Source organism: Dermacentor albipictus, unplaced genomic scaffold (assembly GCF_038994185.2).
Source record: "Dermacentor albipictus isolate Rhodes 1998 colony unplaced genomic scaffold, USDA_Dalb.pri_finalv2 scaffold_96, whole genome shotgun sequence".
Taxonomy (NCBI): Eukaryota; Metazoa; Arthropoda; class Arachnida; order Ixodida; family Ixodidae; genus Dermacentor; species Dermacentor albipictus.
Genome location: NW_027225650.1, coordinates 73,949 through 98,738, shown reverse-complemented (window position 1 = coordinate 98,738; position 24,790 = coordinate 73,949). Strand labels below are relative to the sequence as shown.

Sequence of the window (24,790 nt, the reverse complement as noted above, 5' to 3'; positions counted from 1 at the left end):
AGCGTAAGCTATCACGTGTTCATGTCCATCTTTTCTCTGGACCAGGACGGCGCCGAGGCATAGGCTACTGGCGTCAGTGTGGATTTCGGTATCGGCGTGATCGTCGAAGTGCGCAAGTACGGGCGGCGACTGCATGCGTCGTTTGAGTTCTTGAAATGCCTCGGCCTGCGGCGTTTCCCACTTGAACTCGACGTCGCATTTATATAGCTGCGTCAGCGGCTCAGCGATGCGTGAAAAGTCCTTGACAAAGCGCCTATAGTAGGCACACATGCCAAGGAATCTGCGCACTGCCTTCTTGTCGATTGGCTGCGGGAACTTTGCGATGGCAGCTGTCTTCTGCGGGTCGGGGCGTACTCCAGATTTGCTGATGACATGGCCTAGGAATAGAAGCTCATCGTAAGCGAAGTGACACTTTTCCGGCTTCAGGGTGAGCCCTGATGACTTGATGGCCTCTAATACTGTCGCAAGCCGCTTAAGGTGATCGTCGAAATTTCCGGCGAAGACGACGACGTCATCCAAGTAAACAAGACAGGTCTGCCACTTCAATCCTGCTAAAACCGTGTCCATCACGCGCTGGAACGTTGCAGGCGCCGAGCACAGTCCAAACGGCATAACCTTGAATTCATAGAGGCCGTCTGGCGTGATGAAGGCGGTCTTTTCGCGATCCCTTTCGTCGACTTCTATTTGCCAGTAGCCAGACTTGAGGTCCATCGACGAGAAGTATTTAGCATTGCAGAGCCGATCTAATGCGTCGTCTATCCGTGGGAGGGGGTATACGTCTTTCTTCGTGATTTTGTTCAGTCGACGATAATCGACGCAGAAACGTAGGGTTCCGTCCTTTTTCTTCACTAAAACAACTGGAGACGCCCACGGGCTTTTCGACGGCTGGATGATGTCGTCGCGCAGCATTTCGTCGACTTGTTGTCTTATAGCTTCGCGTTCTCGCGTCGAAACTCGGTAAGGGCTCTGGCGTAGTGGTCGAGCGCTCTCTTCGGTGATTATGCGATGCTTTGCGACTGGTGTTTGTCGAATCCTTGATGACGTCGAAAAGCAGTCTTTGTATCGTCGAAGCAGACTTCTGAGCTGTTGCTGCTTAATCACGGGGAGACTTGGATTTATGTTGAAGTCTGGCTCGGGAACTACGGTCGTCGGGGTAGATGCAACAGAATCCGAGAGGACCAAGGCATCGCTGGTTTCCTGTATTTCCTCGATGAATGCGATCGTCGTGCCCTTGTTGATGTGCTTGAACTCCTGGCTGAAGTTTGTCAGCAACACTCTCGTGTTTCCTCCGTGCAGTCGAGCGATCCCCCTTGCGACGCAAATTTCACGGTCGAGTAGTAGACGTTGGTCGCCTTCGATGACGCCTTCTACGTCAGCGGGTGTTTCGGTGCCGACCGAAATAACGATGCTGGAGCGAGGCGGGATGCTCACTTGATCTTCGAGCACACTCAAGGCGTGGTGGCTACAAGGGCGCTCCGATGGTATCGCTTGATCTTCCGACAGCGTTATTGACTGCGACTTCAGGTCGATGATGGCGCCGTGGTTGTTCAGGAAGTCCATGCCGAGAATGACGTCTCGTGAACACTGTTGCAGGATAACGAAGGTGGCAGGGTAAGTCCGGTCATGAATGGTAATTCTTGCCGTGCAGATTCCAGTCGGCGTAATGAGGTGCCCTCCAGCGGTCCGAATTTGGGGGCCCTCCCATGCAGTCTTAACCTTCTTCAACTGGGCGGCGATGCGTCCACTCATTACGGAGTAATCGGCCCCTGTGTCGACTAAGGCAGTGACTGCGTGGCCGTCGAGAAGCACGTCAAGGTCGGTGGTTCTTTGTCTGGCGTTGCAGTTAGGTCGTGGCGTCGGATCACGGCTGCGTCGTGTTGAACTGAAGCTGGAACGTCGCTTCGTCAAGTCGTCTTTCGTCGGTGTAGTCTTGGCTTCCTGACTTCGTCGGGACGGCGGCGTGTCGTCATTAGGTCGTCGAGACGGTTTCTTCGTCGTCTTCGTCGGCGGCGGAGGATCTTCGTTAATTCGACGAACAGCAACCGCACCTCCATCGGTTGCTGCTTTTAGTTTTCCGGATATGGGCTCGCAGAGCGGCCCCGGGCTGGGCCGGTGTATGGTCGGTGCTGCGGCGACAGGTAGCGGCCTGGTGACGGCGAACGGGACGGTCGTCGAGGGCTCCACTGAGTAGCGGCGAGGTAATCGGCGATGTCACGAGGGCGTTCACCTTCCCTCGGGCGCTGTGCGTTCACGGCGAAGCCTCGCAATCCCAGGTCGCGGTATGGGCATCGGCGGTACACGTGCCCGGCTTCGCCGCAGTGGTAGCAGAGCGGGCGGTGGTCGGGGGCGCGCCAAATGTCCGTCTTCCTCGCGTAGGTGCGCTGGGCGACGGGTGGGCGTGCTGGCGGCGGCGGCGGTGGACGACGGAATTGCGGCGCTACAGGGACCTGGCGTTGTTGCGGAGGGGGAGCTTGACGGCGTGCGATGGCGGCGTAAGTCATCGCTTCTGGCTGGGGCTGCGGTAATTGTGGTTGCACCTCAGGAACTCCTAGCGATCGGTGCACCTCTTCTTTCACGACGTGGGCGATCGAGGCCACTTGAGGCTGCGACGATGGCAAGACCTTGCGCAGTTCTTCGCGCACGATGGCCCTGATGGTCTCGCATAAATCGTCCGTGGCCAGTGATTGAATTCCGGAGTAGCTTGTTGGCTTGGTGCGTCGGTCAAATTGCCGGTTCCGCAATTCCAGTGTCTTCTCGATGCTCGTCGCCTCATGAAGAAACTCGTCGACGGTCTTCGGTGGACTTCTTACCATACCGGCGAAAAGTTCCTCCTTTACGCCACGCATCAGTAGACGTACTTTCTTCTCCTCGGACATTTCTGGGTCGGCGTGGCGGAACAGACGGCTCATTTCCTCAGTGAAAATCGCGATCGTCTCATTCGGCAGCTGCGCTCTTGTCTCCAGTAGAGCTTGGGCTCGTTCTTTTCGCACGACGCTTTGAAATGTTTTCAGGAAGCCGCTTCGGACGAGGTCCCACGTCGTCAAAGTGGCTTCTCGATTCTCGAACCACGTCTTGGCGGCGTCCTCCAATGCGAAGTAGACATGTCGTAGCTTGTCGTCGCTTGCCCAGTTGTTAAACGTAGCGACCCTCTCATACGTTTCCAGCCAGGTTTCCGGGTCCTCAAATGTGGAACCGCGGAACGTCGGTGGTTCCCTGGGCTGCTGCAGGACGATGGGGGACGCTGGGGCTGCCATTGCGGTTGCCTTGGCCACAATCTTCTTGGTCTTCTCAGGTAGAAGTCCGTGCTCCGGGGGCAGCTGTTGAAGACGGCGGCTTGCTCGGTGGTCCGGGATTACGTTGGTGTTCTGTTCGCGGTCTGGGCTGGGATCACGGCTTGTCGGGGGCGTCCTGTACATGGACGAAAAGCACCTCCACCAGATGTCACGTGGTAGTGACGGTGAAGAAAGAAGCAATAACACAGTAGCAATACTGTGAACGAGAAAACTAACTTTTATTGGGCGAACCTGTGCCCACAAAAACAGGCTACACTTATAGCACAACGATAGCGGCGAACACGGTCGGCGATCGTCGGAAAAACTGACCAGCGGGTGAAGCGCGTCGGCTTTTATAGATCAGTCGTCGAATGTTCCAGATTACCTGATGGGACCCGCGTGTCTTCCACAAAGTTCTACACCATTCATGTCACGCGATGAAATCTGATAACACAAGGTTCGGCGACAACAGACACGCGGATAGAAGCATCGATAACTTTCCAGAAACTTCGGATACATGCAAGCGCGTCCCGCGCTGCGCGATAAGATTTGTTAGGCGGTGAAACCTGGTCGCCCGATAAATATAAATACACGTGTCAATAGTAAGAAAAGTAGAGGTCCTAGGACCGAGCCTTGAGGGACGCCCGATGACACATCCACCACCGAAGAATTAATGGAGTTAAAGCTTACGAATTGAGTGCGGTGAGACAAAAAACTGTCTATCCAGTTCACTAATTGAGGGTTGTTAAGAATGGCATTTAGTTTGGACAGTAGTTTTGAGTGAAGTACGGTATCGAAAGCTTTGGAAAAATCTATGAATATAGCGTCAATTTGAAATCCCTTATCCAGGTTAGAAGCTATGTCATGCGTGAACTCGACAAGTTGTGTTACGGTGCTAAAACCGCGTCTGAATCCATGTTGCACATTAGAGAGAATGTTATTTGATTCAAGGAATTCCATGATGTGTTTTTATATTATATGCTCTAGTATTTTGCATGAATATGGTGTTAAAGATATTGGCCGGTAGTTAGAAAGATGCTGCTTACTACCTGACTTATGTAACGGAAGCACCTTAGCCATCTTCCATGATGAAGGTACTATGCCGGAAGTTAGCGATTTATTGAAGATAAGAGTGAGGTATCGTGAAGTCCATAAGGCATACCGAACGAGAAACAAATTCGGGATTCCATCAGGCCCTTCACTTTTCTTTGTATCAAGATTTAGTATGAGGTTTAAGACACCTTCTGCGCTAACCAAGACATCATTAATGGGGCAAGTCGGATGAATGTTTGGAAAAGGAGGAACAATATGATTATCGCAAGTAAAAACGGACTTAAAGTATGCGTTGAAGGCGTTCGAGATTAATAGTGAATCACTAGTCATTTCGTTCTTCACACATAAGGATGTACAAGAGGTGTCACGAGGAAGAATGGATCCCCAGAATTTACGCGGGTTACTTTTCAACAGAAGCGGTAGCTGCACGCTATAAAAAAAATCTTTGGCTGATTTGGTTTTTGTACAAAGATCCTCCTTCGCCTTAGCTAACCTAGCAGTGTGTACGGGGTTATGGGAGTCCTTCAAGCGTCGAAGCCTGCGAACACGACGTGAAAGATGTAGTATATCTCGGTTCATCCAAAAATTTTAGTATTTTTCTTTTTTGTTTTGATGGGAATGAAGTGTTCGATACATGACATGACAATATTTTCAAAATATGTCACGAGAACATTCACGTCACTTGATATGCTGAGTGTTTCAAAGGTGTCGAAGGCATCAGCCAATGTATCTAAAATAGAGGTGTCGTCAGCGTGATTGAAATCGCGAAATGTAGTAAGAACGAAGGATGGTTTAGGAACAATGCACGGAAGGGAAACAAAAACAGCCTTATGATCAGAAATGCCTTCTACCACTTCACAAGTGTAACCATACGCGGTGAGGTTCGAGCTAAGAAAGACCAAGTCCAAAAGAGCATTCTGTCTCGTAGGCTCGCAAACGATCTGAGTAAGCCCCAAATTCAGGCTAAAATTTAAAAGTTCTTTATCGAAAGAGCCATCATGACCGCATGTCGAAAGAGAGGGCCAATGAATGCCCGGTGCATTGAAATCGCCCAGACAAATGAAGTTGGAAGGACCTAGGTTGTGCATGTGCATGAACGTTTCGATTGCTTGAAGCGAGTCCACCGTTGTTCCCGGGGGGCGATAGAAAGCGCCGATTACAAAATGCGTTTTTTCCAAGTGAAGTTTGCACCAGGCCGACTCCGTATCTAGAGGAGCTGGAAGAACGGAAAACCTGAGATCAGACCGAAGCAAAAGGGCGACGCCGCCCCCCTTACTGTTCTGTCTGTCCGTCCGAATTGCGATATAGTCCGGTGGAGTGAATTCCGAGTCAAAAATCCCACTGTGTAGCCACGTTTCCGTGATAGCAACAACGTGAGGACAGTACGAGTGAATAAGAGATAAGAAGGCAGGAAATTTATTGGTGATACTTCGTGCATTAAGATTGAGTAAACGAAGGCAATCAAGCGATGTGGGAGCTGGTCAAAGATGCGATGACGGTGATGCCGTATGGCTGCTCGCATCGGCACCGTTGCTAACTAAAGGCACAGATGAGGAGCGAAAGGAATTACTGGAAGTTTTCACCATTGAGTTAGACAAGTTATCCCAGTGATAGCGAATCTTGTTAATAAAGACATGATCATAGCGCATTTTCACAACAAAACCTTTGTCGCGAAATGAACCAGAGGCCTCCCAGAGCTTTTTGCGAACAGATCTCACGTTTGAAGACAGGTCATCGGTGAAGCGCAGATCGGAATTTATGAGTTTAGTGGCATTTTTGAAGATCTGAAGCTTTTCCTGGAAACTCAAGATTTTCATTATTACGGGGCGCCGGTGGCCTTCCCGTGGCCGACCAATCCTGTGACACCGTTCAATGGACGGACATTGCATCATTAATGTCTCAGAAAATAGCCGTGAAACATTAGCTAATAATGTTTCGCGAGTTTCGCCAGCCGGTTCATCAAGACCGTGTAGAATTATATTGTTGCGACGGGACCTGTTTTCTAGTTCATCATTCCTCGAAAATAGCCGTGTCACAGTTGTCGAAAGCAAAGTCACCTCTGCCTGTAGTTTGGTGCACAGGTCGCTGACCGCAGGGGTGCTAACTGCTGTGGTCATGCGATTGTCTAAGTCCTCGAGACGTGAAGAAACAGCCTTGAAGTTGTTTTGACTGAGACATGCTTCCAATTCATCATTCTGCGTGACAAGCCTGTTCACTGTGGCTGTTAATGCCAGAATTTTATTTTGCACGTCATCAGACACAGAGCCAGAGGCCGAGAATGAAGATTCAAGTGAAGCTAGACGGCTTTCAAAGGCCTTGAAACGGGAGTCAACGGAAGTTTTAAGGTTAGCAATATCTTGCGCAATTCGGTTCTGGCCAGCGAGGAGTTGAGCAAACATATCGCCAACGTTGTGAGTGTCAGCAACCGCTGCTGGCGACCTATCAAGGGTAGGGGCGCATCCGGATTGAGAGTTTAGCTCTGTGTTGGCTTGAGGGTTCCTTCTAGTAGGCCCTGGGTTCGTCTCAATATCACCACTCAACAAAAGGCTATTAACAAGATGCACAAGCTCTTTCGAAATGTACGCAAAACAGGAATTGCAGCATCGTGGGCAAGGCAGCAGCAACAAAAAGGGGTCGTCGGATCGAATGCAGTAAGCATTATTGAAGTGACATACCTGCACAAAGAGCAGAATTCGTCTAAGCATGGTTGCGGTGTTGCTGTCACCTTGCCCACTGAAGAAAGCGGCCAAGGGTGCTGCTCTTATAGTCGCAGGCGCTGACGTCACAGCGTTGGCTACCAGTAGGATTGGACAGTCCGTGATCACGTAGTCGAACGGAGATAAGTTGAAATCGGCGGCGGTCGGGCCAAGGCTATCTTCACCAAAGAAGACAGGGCAGGCCAGGTACGGGCGAGATGAATCCTGTATGCGTTGTTCCGGAATCGACGACGCATCCTGGACCGCCGGAGGGGGGCCCGCAGTAGCAAGGAACCCGAAGAGAAACTGCACAAAGAGCAGAATTCGTCTAAGCATGGTTGCGGCGTTGCTGTCACCTTGCCCACTGAAGAAAGCAGCCAGGGGTGCTGCTCTTATAGTCGCAGGCGCTGACGTCACAGCGTTGGCTACCAGTAGGATTGGACAGTCCGTGATCACGTAGTCGAACGGAGATAAGTTGAAATCGGCGGCGGTCGGGCCAAGGCTATCTTCACCAAAGAAGACAGGGCAGGCCAGGTACGGGCGAGATGAATCCTGTATGCGTTGTTCCGGAATCGACGACGCATCCTGGACCGCCGGAGGGGGGCCCGCAGTAGCAAGGAACCCGAAGAGAAACTGCACAAAGAGCAGAATTCGTCTAAGCATGGTTGCGGCGTTGCTGTCACCTTGCCCACTGAAGAAAGCGGCCAAGGGTGCTGCTCTTATAGTCGCAGGCGCTGACGTCACAGCGTTGGCTACCAGTAGGATTGGACAGTCCGTGATCACGTAGTCGAACGGAGATAAGTTGAAATCGGTGGCGGTCGGGCCAAGGCTATCTTCACCAAAGAAGACAGGGCAGGCCAGGTACGGGCGAGATGAATCCTGTATGCGTTGTTCCGGAATCGACGACGCATCCTGGACCGCCGGAGGGGGGCCCGCAGTAGCAAGGAACCCGAAGAGAAACTGCACAAAGAGCAGAATTCGTCTAAGCATGGTTGCGGCGTTGCTGTCACCTTGCCCACTCAATAAAACGGTTCCATCAGCTCTGAGGCACTGTAATTCTCGATTCTCCTCAGAATCTTGACCCACTAAAGCCGCGGAGTGTACATGCAAAAAATACAATGCGCAGGCAAATTCGCAATACCGTTGCTTCTTATGTTAAGCTCAAGTTCTTATTCACGATCAATAAAGCAGCGGCTAAATTTATGCGACTTCCCCTGCTTGCTACGTGGTACACTGGCTTTTCTCTTTAGGGGACACATTTCGGTAAAGGAGAAGTGCAATAATGGCGGTGTACCATTCATGGAGTTGACATGGGAGAACATGTTTTTGGTTCCTGCACAGCGTGCCTGTGATCAGTGCGTTAGTTTTCAAAACACGTTGTTAAATCTCAGCAAGTCGTAGAGCACTAAAAGCCGACAAGGCGAAAATTAGCTTATTACGGGCCAATGTCCTCCAAAGAAATCCAACTAGTAACCCATATTGGCAAATCCATACGAAAGTCGGTCCAATAATTCCCGCCTTGTTGAGCGGCAGTGCCAATATTGTTTACTGACTGTGTAAAGTGGGCCAACATTGGATCTCTATCAGAATGGCACAGCCAATATTGTTTACTGACTGTGTAAAGTGGGCCAACATTGGATCTCTATCAGAATGGCACAGCCAATATTGTTTACTGACTGTGTAATGTGGGCCAACGTTGGATCTCTATCAGAATGGCACAGCCAATATTGACACTACGCTGTTAACCTTAGGCCAACATTGGGCCAGGAACCAGAATGGCACTGCCAATATTGGAACCACGCTGTTAATCTTAGGCCGTCATTGGGCCAAGAAGTGCCAATATGTTTCCAACGTTGGCCCAACCTGACGTGCCACCTGGGCAGCTTGTATGCCAGTCAGTAGGCAGGCATGTGCGCATTCCACACTCCATTTTTAACAGGACAAACAAAATTAAGGAAATTGAAGCTTTATTTGCACTCGACATGACCAGTTCGGTTTTGTCGTTACATTGATGCAATCAGTGGTGCAAAAGAGCAACGCATAGATGCATAATGTATTGCTCGGCAGCCACAAAAATAGAGTACGAGATCTTATTCACCCGCTGAGCTTATGAGTTGATGACAAGTCACCGAAAAATATTGTAGCGCAGCCTTCATTCCGCTTCTAACTGGCCCAGGTTTGTGATGTCGCTTATATATACTATATATACATAATATACTCACGCGGTAGCTGTGCTAAAATAGCGGCAATTAGTTTCTGCTCTCCTCGACACTCTTAAGGTAGCGCAACTAATGTTATTGTGTAACCGTAATTAACATGAGGTGAAGAAATATCATTCACCGATGTACTGCGGAAAGCCACTCGGTTGCTAGTTGCCTCATGCATCTGCCGATTTCGGCACCACAAAGGCTAAATAAAAGTAAAAGCACTAAACAAAGACTGATCGCGGTTTCGATTACTGCAGATTTTTCATGAGGTTTTACACGTTCAACTCGGTTAATCGGCTGCGCGGACGTTTTCGTTTCGGACGGTCATGATGCCCGTAGAAATCTATCTAACCTTTAAGCGCCCTACTGCATGGTGTACAAGAGCTACATGTAAAGGATCTCCAATAAACGACAAGACTCTTAGTGACATTGGAGGGTTGCCTGTAAGAGTTTTTACATGACTTTTAAGAGCCCTGTTTGTATTGGGAGGGTGCATATAGACACTCTTGACTGACCTTTAAGAACCCTATTGGTATTGGGAGAGTACCTGTAGGAATCCCTGACTGACCTTTAAGAATCCTATTGCTATTGGGAGAGTGCCTGTAGGAATTCCTGACTGACCTTTAAGAATCCTATTGGTATTGGGAGAGTACCTGTAAGAATTCCTGACTGACCTTCAAGAATTCTACAAGTCCATTAGGATAGCCCTGACGGATTTTTGACCGGGTAATGTAGGGTGATTCTCACCTCAAACGCTCTCAAACGCTCTCGTTTCAAAAACCTTATGCTCCTCGCACTTTTCTGTGTGCTCTATTTCATCATAAAGCACACTCCAATACGCGGCTGCCATTGGTCGCTGTGCTTGGCTACACCGCGGCCGTCACGAGGTGCCGCCACCAGTCCAGTGGCTAAGCGCACTGCAGCTCTCTGAGCTGCAGTGCGCTCAGAGTTGCAGAGCAGAGCTGCAGCTCTCTGCTGCGTTTGGTTTACGTTTAGCGTGGCATAGGCACGAAATCAGGAATTGGAACTGCGCGCCACGGTGGGACGTCTCCGCCGCAGCCTTCGCAGTGCAAGGCATTGGAGGAGGAAGGGGAGCACAGCTAAGGCCTTGTTTGATTGTCGATAACTACGCTTCTACTGAACGCATCGAAGTACTTTTTGTGGCAGAGTGGTTTTGAAATCAGGGGCACAGGGTCATTAAAAGTCCGAGATACAATAATAAATAACATCGAAGAAAGAAACTTTACCATTGGTATATTCCTAGACTTTCGCAAGGCTTTTGATAGCATAAAACATAATATATTACTAGAGAAACTCCAAGTTTATGGCATTAGAGGCATAGCATTAGAACTTATGCATAGCTACCTTGAATCTAGATTTCAGTAAACTTCCTTGAAAGGTTACAGTTCTGAAAAGAGCATGATTAAATATGGGGTACCACAAGGCTCCATTTTAGGGCCATTATTATTTATTATTTACATAAATGACCTAACTAACATTCCATTGACAGAGGAAATGATACTGTATGCTGATGACACTAATGTCTTTTTTTCCGGAGCAGACCTTCACGAACTAGAAGTTACCGCAACCCATTGGTTGCAAGAACTTAGCGAGTGGCTCTATCTAAATAAACTTGACTTAAATGCAAAAAAAAAACGAAATTCACAGTTTTTTATTCCAAGAATAAGCAAACAGATTACGACGTAAAGCTTTTTTATTCTGGATCGCAACTTGAACATGTCTCAAGCCATTCGTTTCTGGGTGTTACATTTCACAAAAACCTAAGCTGGACAGAACACATAAATAAGGTACGCACTAAGGTTGCACGATCTGTTGGCTTGCTACAACGGATCTGATGCATTGTGCCTGGCTTCTCATACAATTGTACTTTTCGTTTGTGCACTCGCATCTTAGCTACTGCCTCTTAGTATGGGGAAACGGTAATAAAACAGATATAGAAAAATTGGCAGTTTTGCAACGGCGAGCTGTCCGGTTGCTGAACTTCTCGAAACAATACATAGGATCTTCTATACTAATGATGCGCTACAAAATTCCTAATATTAGAAACTCTTACAAAACAAAGATCTGCATACGGCTATTTAAGCAGATCTCCAGCAACAGGGAACTATTTTCAACTCTCTACCTGAGTAGAGACACGGGGTACAACCTACGTCACACATCAATAGTCATAAAGAAACCAAGGACAAAATATGGCACGCAAACGATCGAATATGAAACCATTTCTTTATGTAATATGTACCCTAACATTGTTGACGAAGCTATAAATTCTAGAACAATTCACAAATTTAAACATGCAATACAAAACATAATATTTTCTGATCACTGTGTTTAACGAATGTTAATAATGTTTCTTTGTTTAATATCAATATCAATAGTAATGTTATTAATGTTCTATTCTGAATGTATAATTTTTGTTAATAACAGAATGTTCTTATTTTTCCTGTGCAGTATTTATTCAGTTACTTGTTATTTGGCAAACGGTTTATACTTTTCATTGTGTTTAAAATTTTGCTGTAAATAGTATTGAAGTGTTGTGTCATATTAATTGTACTTTGTTATCAGTTGACTGCTACTTCTGCTGCTCCAGCGAGGCAAAGGCCTTAGTCAGGAGGATTACGCCCTCCTTTTGCCTTACCTTGCGGGCAAACCTTGTATTTATGTTGCCCAAATAAAGTCTAAAGTCTAAATAGCCTGTCTTCACTTCAGATGTCTTTCTCCACTTCGATAAAAAGTGGTTCAGGGCCCCTTTAATGGTACTGATGCTGCATTGCACTTGCCTTGCATTGCAGGTGTGTGTAGAGGGTTATGTACAGCTACTGCATGCTGTATTAAAGGCGAGTGCTGCACATGAACTTCATTTTAAGGCCAGTATCACCACAGTAATGAAAAAAATCCATTAAAAAGCGACATGAGAACATGCTCAGTTCAAATCAATTTAACAGACTCTCGCTTCACTGCAACTTGTTTCCAAGAAGGTGGGACATAGGCATGGCCACTTGGCAAAATGTCAAGGAAGAATGCCGCAGCTTGAAAGAATGGTAATGTTTAATCACTTGTACTTTTATTTAATTTGATGTGCTGACATAATGTTCCTGTGAAGAAGCACTTCGTGTGAGATACTCTCAAAGTGATACTTTTAGGTATAACAAAGCTGGTTTTATCATCCCTTTAACAACTTCGCTAAGCAAGAGCTCTTCCATCCAAAACTGAAACATCTGTACAGGATTATCTGGATCATTGGGAGGCGTCAGGATCTCTTGTTCCAAAAGGCATGAAGGAAGTAAATGCAGCATTTTATGCAATGCATAAATGGTGTTCAGGTTTGTGGAAGGCGTTCTCTGGTTTGCGTAATTCACATATGTTGGCCTTGGTGTTTGTTTATACTCTGATGCGTAACTTAAGCTTAATAGTCATATCATAAGAAGCCAAAAAACACTGACACCGAGTACAACATAGGGGAAATTACTTGTGCTTAATAAACAAAATAAAGAAACGATAAATTAAAGGAAATGAAAGTGGATGAAAAAACAAATTGCCGCAGGTGGATAACGATCCCACAACCTTCACATTTCGCGTGTGATGCTCTACCAATTGAGCTACCGCGGCGCTGTTTCCCCATCCACTTTCTTGGGTATTTGTCTCCTAGTAGAACCCTGGGAGTGTTAGCCAGCGCCACCGCTCACAGACCTCGGTGGCAGACGTGGAACATCCTTTCTGCCGCAGGTGTCACGAACATGTGGTCCTTTTGGGTGAAGGCAACCAGTAAATAAACCCACACATGCTACCGGAAGGCAATAATGTTGCCGGATTCTAATAGCTTAATACTAACTCATTGGCTACCAAAGCTGGCAAACCACTGGACCCAACAACAGGGGCACATTGCCAAAGCCACAATTATTAAGAATATTAATAATTATAATATTAAGAATATTAAGAAGCTAGTAAAAGCCTAGTTTTGTATCATGCGAACAAGCCAGAGTGGTCACAAGACGAGACAATGTAATCAGTTGTAGTTGAACGAAGAAAGCCTCAGCCTGAAGACAACATTTTGACAAGTCTCATGGTACCTGATGAAATCAAGTTCCCCTTGTCAAAATGTTGGCTCTGGCTGACACTTCCCTTGCTTGATAGTGCTCATCGCTAGTATTACCTTGGAGTTCCTAATGAGGATCACAAACATGAAATGTTTTTAAAGTTTGAAGCTTTTTACTGGCACCAGCTGGCACTGAGCACCTCATTGTTTATTGTTTTTCTGGAAAATCTGTATTGCCACTCAAGAGCAGTGTGAAACTAATTCAGTATATTCAATTGCCTCCATTTTGGAAATACACTGGGGCTGTTTGGCATATGTGTCGTCTTTTAGTTCCCACGTGCTATTCTTTCTTTTCACAGGAAGGTACAAGCATCACGGAAGTGATGGACGAGTTTCCATCTGCACCAGTTTTGGTTTCATTAGGTAAGACACTGATGTTCAAAGTCTGTAATGCAGTGCAATACTGTCGCCGACCGTTTATTCGAATCTCACGGGGACTGCGAAAATGTCCGAATAGGCAGGTGTCCAGAAAAGCAGATTAAGAAAAAAAATCCTTTATTTCCACGCACTTATTCGGGCTCGGCAGTAGGCTTGAAGAAATCGTGAATTCGCCGTTGCAAGCTGTTCTGTTTAAGCACACTCAGATAAGCCTGAATCTCGGAGAGGGTCGTACGGTCACTCACTGCTTGTACACACTCCGCATGCAACGGCAGTGTAGCACATGCTGCGTCATCTTCCTAATCGGAGTCATCGTCATCCAGCAGTGCAGCAAAAACTGACGAATGATCTCACCGTCGTCGAGTACTGTGCATGTCAGTACAGCAGTTTCAGCACCTGTGAAACTGTCAAATGAGACGGTGTCCGGAAGCGCAATGCAACCACTGTGCAGGTCTCGGCAGAACAGTTTTAGCGTCAGCAGGGAGCACATCGGAAGGCTACAAATCCTAGCCCTCCCGGCACCCGCTCGCAGGCATGCCCCAGCGCAGTCTGAGCGGGCACTGTCGGCGCCATTAGACACCTGACATGATGTTTCCGTATGTTGCATTTCATCATTGCAACCTCGACATAGCACACAAAGCAAACATCACCACACCCTCACGCCGACACCAGTCGTACAAACGAAAAACGTGGCCTACTCGCAGCGTCGTGCACGAAGGAAGAAACAAATCAGCTGCTGGCTTATCTTGACATGGATTACTAAGCTGAGACCGGAACTACTGGAGCTACGAACCAAGCAGAAACGATGATGATGAGAGGGGATTTGCATTAGCGCCGCTTCTTGGGGCAGCAAGGAGGCTCCGTTCAAAGCAAAAATGGCGTTCAGCAAGTCGAACCATGCACCGGTCAGAGTTTGGTGCATGGTGCTCTCGATTGAGTTGGCTTAAGGAGTGTCCGAAAAATCAGACAAGAGGTTGCAAGGTGTCTGAACTTTCAGCAGTTGTTATACATGGGGAGAATGGCCGTGCCGCGAAGCAGACCGAATAATCGAGCATGTCCAATTTTTGAAGTCCGAAAAATCAGTCGGCGACTGTATGCCTTTGCAACAGCACCTGTTCTTGTCGTTTTATGTGCCGCATAATTAGGCCTGCTCGGAAGTGTGTTAACTACGAAAGTAGCAAAGCCTGTCATAAGGAAGAGCGAAACATCTTACCAACCTCTCCAAAATAATGAGCAGACTAAGATTGTAGAAATACCTGTGTAGTTTGTAAAACATGTGCAAATGCTTCTGTCTTTCATAACTTGACTTGCAGGAAAAACAGGCGAGAGGCTTGCAGTATTTCTTTTACTTTGATGGTAGCTTTGTAATTAAACATCTGGCGGTAAAGTTGGAGCTAATGCACTTCAGCTTGTCGTATTCCTGTGGCTATGCAATGCTTGCAGTCCTAGCCAAGGTAAACACCTTCATATGGCACACAGATTTAAGGACTATAGGACTGAATTTACTTATCTTTAAGGTACTTGGTTATTGTGCCATATTGTTGTATTCAACAAGTATGACAGACTCAATTTTGTACATATTTGCAGAAAAAGACTCTCCAGGTATCGTATTTACTTAAAATTGGCAGCACTAGTTTGTTTGAATAAGTATTAACTGATATGACAAGCAGGTAGATGTGGTCTCCGTTGCATATTGAATATCATCTATATAAATTTCATTGGTGCTTATAAAATGTGTATTATGTATTGCAGGAGGCATCTTTGAGAAGAAATGTTTTGTTGTTTGCGAGCAGCAGCTGTTGTTTACGGAGAGCACTGGCTTCATAGAGGCAGCGTGTCTTGCCTTCTTATGCTACTATGTGTTTAACATGACCTATGCAAAGGGAGCAGCTACAACACTTGAGTTCATTCAGAGGTGAGTTGTGCTATATCAGTGCGCAAGCTTTTGCCTATCTATGAAGACAGATTGTTGACATCTCTAATTATGATTGATAGGAAAATGTAGGTGTCTGGAGCAGATTAACTTTTTTTATCATCACTGAGAAAGTTTATAAGTAAGATGTACACATCCTTTTTTCTCACTGGATATTGATAATAGTGCAGCATGTTATAGAAAAGTAAACCCATTTTTTCAAATCCAGAATTTTTGGCAACAAAAGGAAACAATTGGACAGTTCATAAAAATGCGGTAAAGACAAAGACAAAAGAAACACATACGACAAGACTAGTGCTACTTCCATTTAACGTGTATTTCAAACGAACATCTGTTACGATTTGCACCTCAGGAACATCATGCACTCATCACCATACACACGAAAGATTGTGAATGAATCGGATCATATGCACGATTGTATGGTAAATCAGTTCATGTGCCTATATACCTCAAAAGAAATGTCACTTTTTCTTGCAAAACCAAAGATGGACTGCTGATGCACTTGTCACTTGCTTTCCTTATGAAATATGCTTCAACCATTTCGTGTTGTGTTTTTGTGTATCCTTTCCACAAGAAAGCTGTGTCTCCAAGCATGGGTGTGCATGCACACGTTTTGCAATGTTCAGCCAAGTGACTATCATATCCTTTTCTAACAGCATTATTGTGCTGTCTGGCCCTGTAATTGAAGCACTGGTTTGTCCTATATAAACACGTCCACAATCTAAGGGTATATGATAGACAATATCTGAAGTGCATTCGGTGTAATTAGTCCAGTGATTAGTATGAAATTGGGTGCATTTCTGGTGCTTCTTGTTTTGAAGGTTACACACTGCTGACAATTTACTAAGTGCTGAATAAACCAGATTGACATTGTGTTGGTTTGCGACCTTTTTCAAGTTATCTGAAGCTTTATGGAGGTATGGAATTACATGTACAGGTCTTTTGTCGCAATCTTTGGTTGGGCACTTTCTTCCCAACTTGACCAAAGCAAGGGATTGTTGAAACGTTTGGTTGTTTGAAAAGCTGGACTCTGTGGTGCTCGTTGGTTTGTTACCATGGCTTAGGGGTGTCGGAACATTCACAAGCACTAACACTTGTGAGATGTTGCAACAACTGCAGGGCAAAAGTGTTTATATCTGCAGCTAAAATCTGTTCTTGTCTACAAACTCGCAATAATCTGGGCACTTTTGATATCTGAACTAAAATCTCTCAAATGTTTGTCATCTCATCCACTGCTGCTGTTTGGATGTGGATATGTTATAGTACAAAAAGCATTTAAGACTTCTGAATGTGAAGTCATTCAGATCTATGGTGATAAGAGATGCTCACATTACTAGTGCTTGTCTTGCAGGCAAATATGTGATATTAATCCCTGCAAGGGCAGCAGATCCCAGGGCAATGCCCGCCGTTTGGCTATTCCTACAAAGGTAGTGAAGCTGGCACAGCTTCTTCGAAAGGAATGTCAGTAGGAAGTGCATTTTTGGCTTCGTTTCTTATTTACAGGACTGTTACATTGTGAAATGTACACAAAAACAGACCACTGAATTTTCTATACCTTAATGGGAGCATTTAAGTTGGCTGTTTTATACCTGCCTTGCAGCAAGTAGAAACATCTCAAAAGGATTATTGTATAGTTATTAAAATGTGTCAGACAATTATTGTCATGCATAAAAGCAAAAATTCAAGCTGTAGATTTGCAACCCCTAGAGGTGCAGTTGTGTTGCCTAAAATTACCCACTGCATTGTTCTGCTGTGGATGCCTAAATTTAATCTTGAGGCCTCAAGTACAATGCCCCCTGTACCCTATTTATTTATTTATTTATTTATTTCGGATACTTTCCTGACCCGAAGGCATTACAGAAAGGAGTGGTAAGTGGAAAAAAAAGTACATAATTATACAATAATAGGTATTACAAAACGGCAGAAAATACAGCAGTTTTGAAATTTCCAACGTCAGAAATGGCAGCGATGGAGGGAGGAAGGTCGTTCCAGTCGGTGCTGGTTTTAGGAATAAAAGAGCCATGACACAGCTTTGTTCTAAAATATGGAACACCAACTTTAAACATGTGATCGAAACGGGATGAAATGTATGAAGGGTGAGTAATAAGATGATCCTTTAATAGTGGGTTGTGGTGATACAGCCTGTGGAAAAGACACAGTCTGAAACATTTACGGCGCAATGAAAGCTCCGGTAATGTGTGTTTTTCATGGAAGTAATGCTGGCGTAACGGGAATAGTTAGATAAGGTGAAACGTGCTGCGCGATTCTGGATGGATTCTAGAGTGTTTATCAGTGTGAGTTGATGGGGATCCCATACGGTGGATGCATATTCTAGCTTTGGTCGCACTAATGTTTTGTAGAGGGTAAGCTTTATCGGCATAGGTGCAGCAGAGAAATTTCGACGCAAGTATCCAAGAACTCGGTTAGCGTTATTAGTGACGTGTTTGATGTGCGTATGCCATGATAAGTTCCGGGAAATATGGACACCTAGGTATTTGTACGAGTTGACCGATTCAAGAGAAGTATCGTGAAGTAAGTAAACACGCGTATTGTCAGTGTTAGTGCGGCTTGATACATGCATTGTTTTACATTTATTAACGTTTAGTCGCATGAGCCATTTATCGCACCAGTTGGATATGCTTCTAAGATCGTCTTGAAGCTTATCAGTATCAGTGTGGTTAGTTATTTTGCGATAAATGACGCAGTCATCTGCGAAAAGCCTGATAGATGAATGGGAAATGCATTTAGGAAGGTCGTTTATGTAAATGAGGAAAAGGAGGGGTCCCAGTACCGATCCCTGTGGTACACCCGATGTTACGGAAGTGCGAGAGGATGAACATTCATTAGCTGAAACGTACTGAGTTCGATTAGACAGAAAGCTTTTAATCCAGTTTAGTACATCAGGGTCAATGTTAAGCATGCTAAGTTTAAGAGTGAGGAGATCATGTGAAACAGTGTCGAAAGCTTTTGCAAAGTCCAAAAACACGCAGTCTACATCGAAGCCCATATCAGTATGGGTAAATAGGTCATTAGTAAAACATATGAGTTGCGTTTCACATGAAAATGTTTTCCTGAAACCGTGTTGTTCAGTCGAAAAGAAGGAATTGGACTCAAGGAAATCAATCAGATGAGAATGTATAATATGCTCCAATATTTTGCATGGTATACTTGTCAGTGATATAGGACGATAGTTATCGGCGGAATGAGTGTTACCTGATTTAGGGACCGGAACAACCTTGCCAACCCTCCAATCGCTTGGAAGAACTGAGGAACATAGAGACTGGGAAAAGAGCATTGAAAGCATAATGGAAGAATATGGTTCAGTAATTTTAAGCATGTTACAGTTCATTGAGTCTTCACCTGATGAAGAAGATATTTTCAGGTTTTCACTCAACTTTTGTATGCCGACCCAATCTATATAAATGGAGTTCATTTGTAAATAGGAGCATTTAGTTACCGACGGTAGAGTGGCAGGAGCACATTTGTGAAAGACAGAAGCAAATACATCATTCAAAACGGAACAGCACTGGTTCGGAGGGATCGCGACATTGTCAGAACGGGCTAGTTGGATTGTTTTGCTTTCTTTGCCACTAACAATATTCCAGAATTTACGTGGATTAGACTGCAAAAGTGATGGGAGGGTGTTATCGAAAAAAATCTTTTTTGCATTTGTAATAGCGATAGTATATTCTGCGTGAACGCAATGATATGCTGCCCAGCGTTCGGGAAGATTAGTGGCTTTGGCGCGACGAAAAATACGTTTCGTTTTGTTGCGCAGACGGCGCAGAATTCCAGTAAACCATGGCGAGGAAGGACTCGAAACAGTCTTTCTTTTAGGTACATAGCGATCCATTAGTGTTAGCAGTTTGTTCTTGTACAATGACCAGTTCTCTTCAACGGCACGTTCAAAAAAGTTGACTGTGTAGTCAGTAATGAATGATTCAAGCTCATTTAAAATGGATGTGGTATCGGCGGCATGGTAATCACATATCGTTTTAACTGTTTTCTTCGAGCGAACTTTCTTCTTAAGTGTTAAGTGGAGAAGCGAGTGGTCACTTATTCCTGTAAGGTATACTGGAGGCGAAACCAAATCTGGAGCTGTTGTAAAAAAGAGGTCTAAAGCATTAGACGAAGTGCTGGTAGTGCGTGTGGGTTCATGAATCAGCTGGGTTAGATTAAAATCAGCGCAGGTGTCCAAAAAATGGGTGCACTCGGGAGATGACTGCTTAAGGGAGGGAACACCATTTTGCCACACTATGTTTGGAAAATTGAAATCACCTAGTAAGAACAAATGTGATTTTGGGTATCGAACAACTAATTTGTTAAGGACGTCATGAAGGTCAGTGCAGAAATTGGTAGTGGAGGATGGGGACCTATAACACGCGCAAAAGATGAGGTCGCCAGTGGGAAAACCAACACGAGTGCAAACTATTTCTAATGGTGAGTCAGTGGGGATAGTGAAGGAAGGGATAGAGCTCACGGCAATCAGTACACCTCCGCCCGTACGGAAATCGCGATCGTACCTGTAAAAGTTATATGTTTTTTGACTATCTAGTATTTCATTATCTTTAATTTTTGCTGAAAGCCATGTTTCGGCGAGCACAACTATATCAGCTGAGCATGCGTCGATATGTGATGACAGTGATGTGCGTTTGTTGGCGATACTTCGGACATTTGTAAAAAGAAGTGATAAGGAGTTTGCTTGCTTTGGAACACGAGATAGCTATGATGCACCCAAATGTGAAGATTGTGGACCCGATGGTTTGTTGTTTGTTGGGGAAATCGCGCTCCTAGCTGGTCCGATCTCGCATACTTCATCTGCAGCTGCGCAATAAACGTAACATTTTTTACCTATGATTAGTTTGTTATGTCGCAAAGAAAAAGACTGGCCGCTGGCCTTGCCAAAGTCATTTAGTGCTTTCCGTGATTGACGAGCGGCTTTGCAAAAGTCTTCGCCGACTGAAATACCATCGGCTTTAAACTTCGCTTTTTGCGAGAGTATATGGTCTCTCATTTTGGAAGACACAAACTTAGCTATAACAGGCCGTGTCTTGCCGACGACGTATGTGCCTAGCCTATGAGCCCTATGGATAGCGACTTCCGAGGCAGTCATGTTGAGACAGTTTCTAAGAAGGTTATGGATCTGGGCTTCTGATTGAGCCCACGTTTCTGATACGTTGTCTGAGATACCATAGAAGATCAAGTTGTCGCGTCTTGAATGGTCCTCCAGAACGTCTAGTCTTGACGCGAGCGAAGCGCTTTCATTTGAAACTGCTTCATGGACTGCGGTAGTAAGATCACTTCCTGAAGGCATATTTTCAAAAGACTCAACCGCAGCTTCCACAGCAGTCACTCTATTGGAAAGGTCTGAAACGGTCTCAGTAAGGTTTTCTTGGTTAGCCTTTAGTTCAGCTATGGCATTCATCATCTCGGCATGTCGCGTGTCAAATTTTAACGACAAAGCAGCTATGGCCGCCATAACTTCATTGTGCTTATGTTGAGCTTCAGTATGGGGGCCAGGGTTTAATTCTACATCCCCGGAAAGTAAGAGCAACATAGCAACAGAGACACAATCACTCAGAGTGGCAGCCAGCACTTGTGGGCAAGGGAAGAGCAGCGAACCGACATTGTTTGTACGTTTACAAAAAAGCGATTCCGACTGACTAACCTGCACAAGAAAGCAGAAAGGAGAGCTTAGCAGCGACCGCATGGTAGCTGCTCTCCCGTGCCCACTGGAAGCGCCTTGCTGATGCCAGTTGCTTAAATCTGAGCGCTGCAGTGCTGCCGCTGGCGGCAGTGTCCGTGTCCCACTTGATACAGGCGTGAAGATGATGACGTCTTCCATGCTCAGATAATCAAGGCTGTCGTCAGCTGCTTGTGGCGGTGGATCCAGCAGGAAATTCGATATGGATGTAGACGTAGCACACGTGCTACACGGTGACAACGATGAGCCGAAAACAGCAATCTGCACGAGAAAGCAGAAATGAGAGCTTAGCAGCGACCGCATGGTAGCTGCTCTCCCGTGCCCACTGGAAGCGCCTTGCTGATGCCAGTTGCTTAAATCTGAGCGCTCCAGTGCTGCCGCTGGCGGCAGTGTCCGTGTCCCACTTGATACAGGCGTGAAGATGATGACGTCTTCCATGCTCAGATCATCAAGGCTGTCGTCAGCTGCTTGTGGCGGTGGATCCAGCAGGAAATTCTATATGGATGTAGACGTAGCACACGTGCTACACGGTGACAACGACGAGCCGAAAACAGCAATCTGCACAAGAAAGCAGAAAGGAGAGCTTAGCAGCGACCGCATGGTAGCTGCTCTCCCGTGCCCACTCAGTGCGATATTATTAGTGCCTTATGTGTGATATTAGGAGTAAAAACCTATTGTCAACAATTCTCATAACCTCAAGCCTCATCATGGTTCTTATACACTTGAACCCACTTATAACGATACAAGTTTCAACAATATATTAGCTATAACAATTAGAAGCTGCCGCACCATCAACTTTTGTATGTGTTCCATGATGAAATAACCCGCTTACTACAATGCCCCGATGCCGCATTATTGGTTATAATGGTGAAGTCTGGCTGCTGGGTGCCTGTGACGAAAGGTAGTGAAATGAGAAATCCTTGAAAGAAAAAAAAAAGAAAACGAGAAATTCGAGCTGCTGAATGGTGGCCTTGACAGACGCCGCGCGTTCATTTTCCAGCCTTCTTCAAATTTTTCTCTCCCTTCGCCCTTCCACCCCGCTGAACACGAATGGGCTGTGCGCAACATGTGTACTTATATTTATCGGGCGACCAGGTTTCACCGCCTAACAAATCTTATCGCACAGCGCGGGACGCGCCTGCATGTATCCGAAGTTTCTGGAAAGTTATCGATTCTTCTATCCGCAGTCTGTTGTTGCCGAATCTTGTGTTATCTGATTTATTCGCCTGACGCGAATGATGTAGAACTTTATGGAAGGCACGCGGGTCCCAACGATTAGTCTGGAACATTCGACGATTGTGTATAAAAGCCGACGCGCTTGAACCGCTGATCAGATTTTCGACGATCGCCGAGCGTGCTCGCCGCTATCGTTGTGCTATAAGTGTAGCCTGTTTTGTGGGCACAGGTTGGCCCAATAAAAGTTAGTTTTGTCGTTCGCAGTACTGCTACTGTGTTCTTCAACGTCACGACCACGTGACAATATCTCTACGCCACACCACCCTCTGAAACACGCACAGACCATGCCAACTGCGTTACTCCCAGATTGCTTGCTGGCTCCTCATTTAGCGCAGTTCTGTAAACAGCTTAATCGCTCGCGTTTGTTTTTGTTGGTTGTGTCGAAATCGTTCCTGGCTGCATGATTTCCCAGCCTCGTTTGACTAGCCGCCGAAACGGAAGATGGCTGATCTGCCTGCCAATCATCATCAATGCACAATGTTGCAGGTGAAAAGAAAGTGCTCAGTTAGATCAGGAAACTAAAGGTTTCTAACTGATGAGGCGATCGTCGCGAACATGCTTGCATCGGATAGTGATGGCAATGACGGCAGCGGTGACATCGTTTACCAGGCTGCCTCAACGTTGTCCTTACAAGAGGCCCAGCAGATGATTCAGTTCCTCCGGTGCTTCGTTTCCACGAGGAAGTTTCCGCTGCACTACGTGGAGCACCTGGATGCCTTGGAGAAGGATGTCGGCAAGGCTGATGGACATAGGGTTTTCTCTTGCAAGCTAGTGAGACGCTTGTGGCAATGTTGCCTCAGCATTTCTTCTGGATTTCTCAAGCTGACAGGCTCCCGCGGCAACCTTCTTGCACATATTAAAAGCCCCCATTTGGGGCTACCAAAACAATGCCTCAGCGGAGCTCGCATATCGCTTGCCACCCATGGCCCCTTTTTACAGTTATATCAGTGCCATTCTTTAACGCTGACAGCCATGGCTGGCTACATGCGATCGGAGCACCTAGGAAGCAGTTAGACGAGTGAACACAACCAGCAGCCAGATGGAGCAATGGGATAGGGAGGAGCACTGGCCTCCCCTCCATTATAGTTTCCTCACCACAGCTCTGCCAACCCCTAGTTTGCTTTTTTCATGCAACCTGGTTATAACAATGATCAATTATAACAATGGGATTTTCGTAGCACTTGAATATTGTATTAAGTGGGTTTGACTGTAATTGATTTATAGATTTTTTTAATGTTCACTTTTGTCACCTGAAAATTTTGCACACGTCTAGCACAATTTACTTCATAAGTCAAACCTCAACTGAGCGCTTTAATTCACCTGTTGCATTTTACGAACTTTTGTATACTTATAGTGGTTCATTAATTCTTTTTAGAACCTGAATGGAACACCAGATAGTGGCTGATGTGTGCAAAAAAGATTGATTGTGTGTTATGCTGTACCTGTGATTATTTATTAACCTGTTTATGTGGGAGCTCCAGGCTGGTTGGTTATGCCAGGGAAGTTCATTAGGATGGATGTGAATGGAGATAATTATGTGGTGCTCTTCAGGTGCTAGTGGTGGCAGGCATAAGGATGCCTTGTATAGACTTACTGGTTATTGTATTCACTGGGCAATGGGAATGTAGATTAGCAGTAAGGCTAGAGTTGGTCAAGAAATCTGACCCAAGATGGTTAGGCATAGAAGGCCCGTTTGAAAATTATCCTACCTTATTTATTTTAGAGAAGACTATATGGCACAGGTTTGCCACATCGTGTGATATGTCTTTCAGTTGTGTTGGCTGTTGTACAGGAGCAGTTGTGTTGAGCATTGTCTTGACCCAGTGTGATATTGAGTGAAATAAAATGGCTGGGTGAATTCAACAAAGGTACTATGTGCAATTTATGTGCAAAGCTTGGTGACAGCCAAGCAGAAAGAACTTGGAAGATCTGAACAGCTTTTTAGATGACAGTATCGTCACGAAACAGATTAAAATGGGCTAAAACTGCCCAATTATTTGATATATGTGGTTTTACGTGCCAGAACCACAATCTGATTATGAGGCACGCCGTAGTGGGGGACTGTGAAAATTTGGACCACCTGGGCTTCTTTAACATGCAGCTAAATCTAAGTACGTGGGTGTTTTCGCATTTCGCCCCCATTGGAATGCAGCCACCATGGCCGGGATTTGATCCCGCGACCTCGTGCTTAACAGCC

The 24,790-nt window shown here is 45.8% G+C and overlaps 2 protein-coding genes across 2 annotated transcripts in view; one reads left to right on the top strand and one right to left on the bottom strand.

Annotated features, from left to right (window-relative positions):
• The window catches only part of LOC139053358 (uncharacterized), a 48,719-nt gene extending 24,495 nt beyond the window's left edge, over positions 1–24,224 (top strand). Inside the window, exons 4-7 of the mRNA XM_070530370.1 lie at positions 13,642–13,705; positions 15,473–15,635; positions 17,005–17,114; positions 23,969–24,224. Of these exons, the coding sequence (XP_070386471.1) occupies positions 13,642–13,705; positions 15,473–15,635; positions 17,005–17,114; positions 23,969–23,970 (339 nt within the window). The 3' untranslated portion in view covers positions 23,971–24,224. The remainder of the gene's footprint in view (positions 1–13,641; positions 13,706–15,472; positions 15,636–17,004; positions 17,115–23,968) is intronic.
• Positions 4,837–8,011, bottom strand: LOC139053357 (uncharacterized). The gene is made up of 3 exons (XM_070530369.1): positions 7,451–8,011; positions 6,383–7,327; positions 4,837–4,863 (listed from the first exon to the last, which is right to left on the bottom strand). Exons 1-3 carry the CDS (start codon positions 8,009–8,011, stop codon positions 4,837–4,839), a joined length of 1,533 nt encoding a protein of 510 aa, XP_070386470.1.
• Positions 24,225–24,790: the final 566 nt, after the last annotated feature.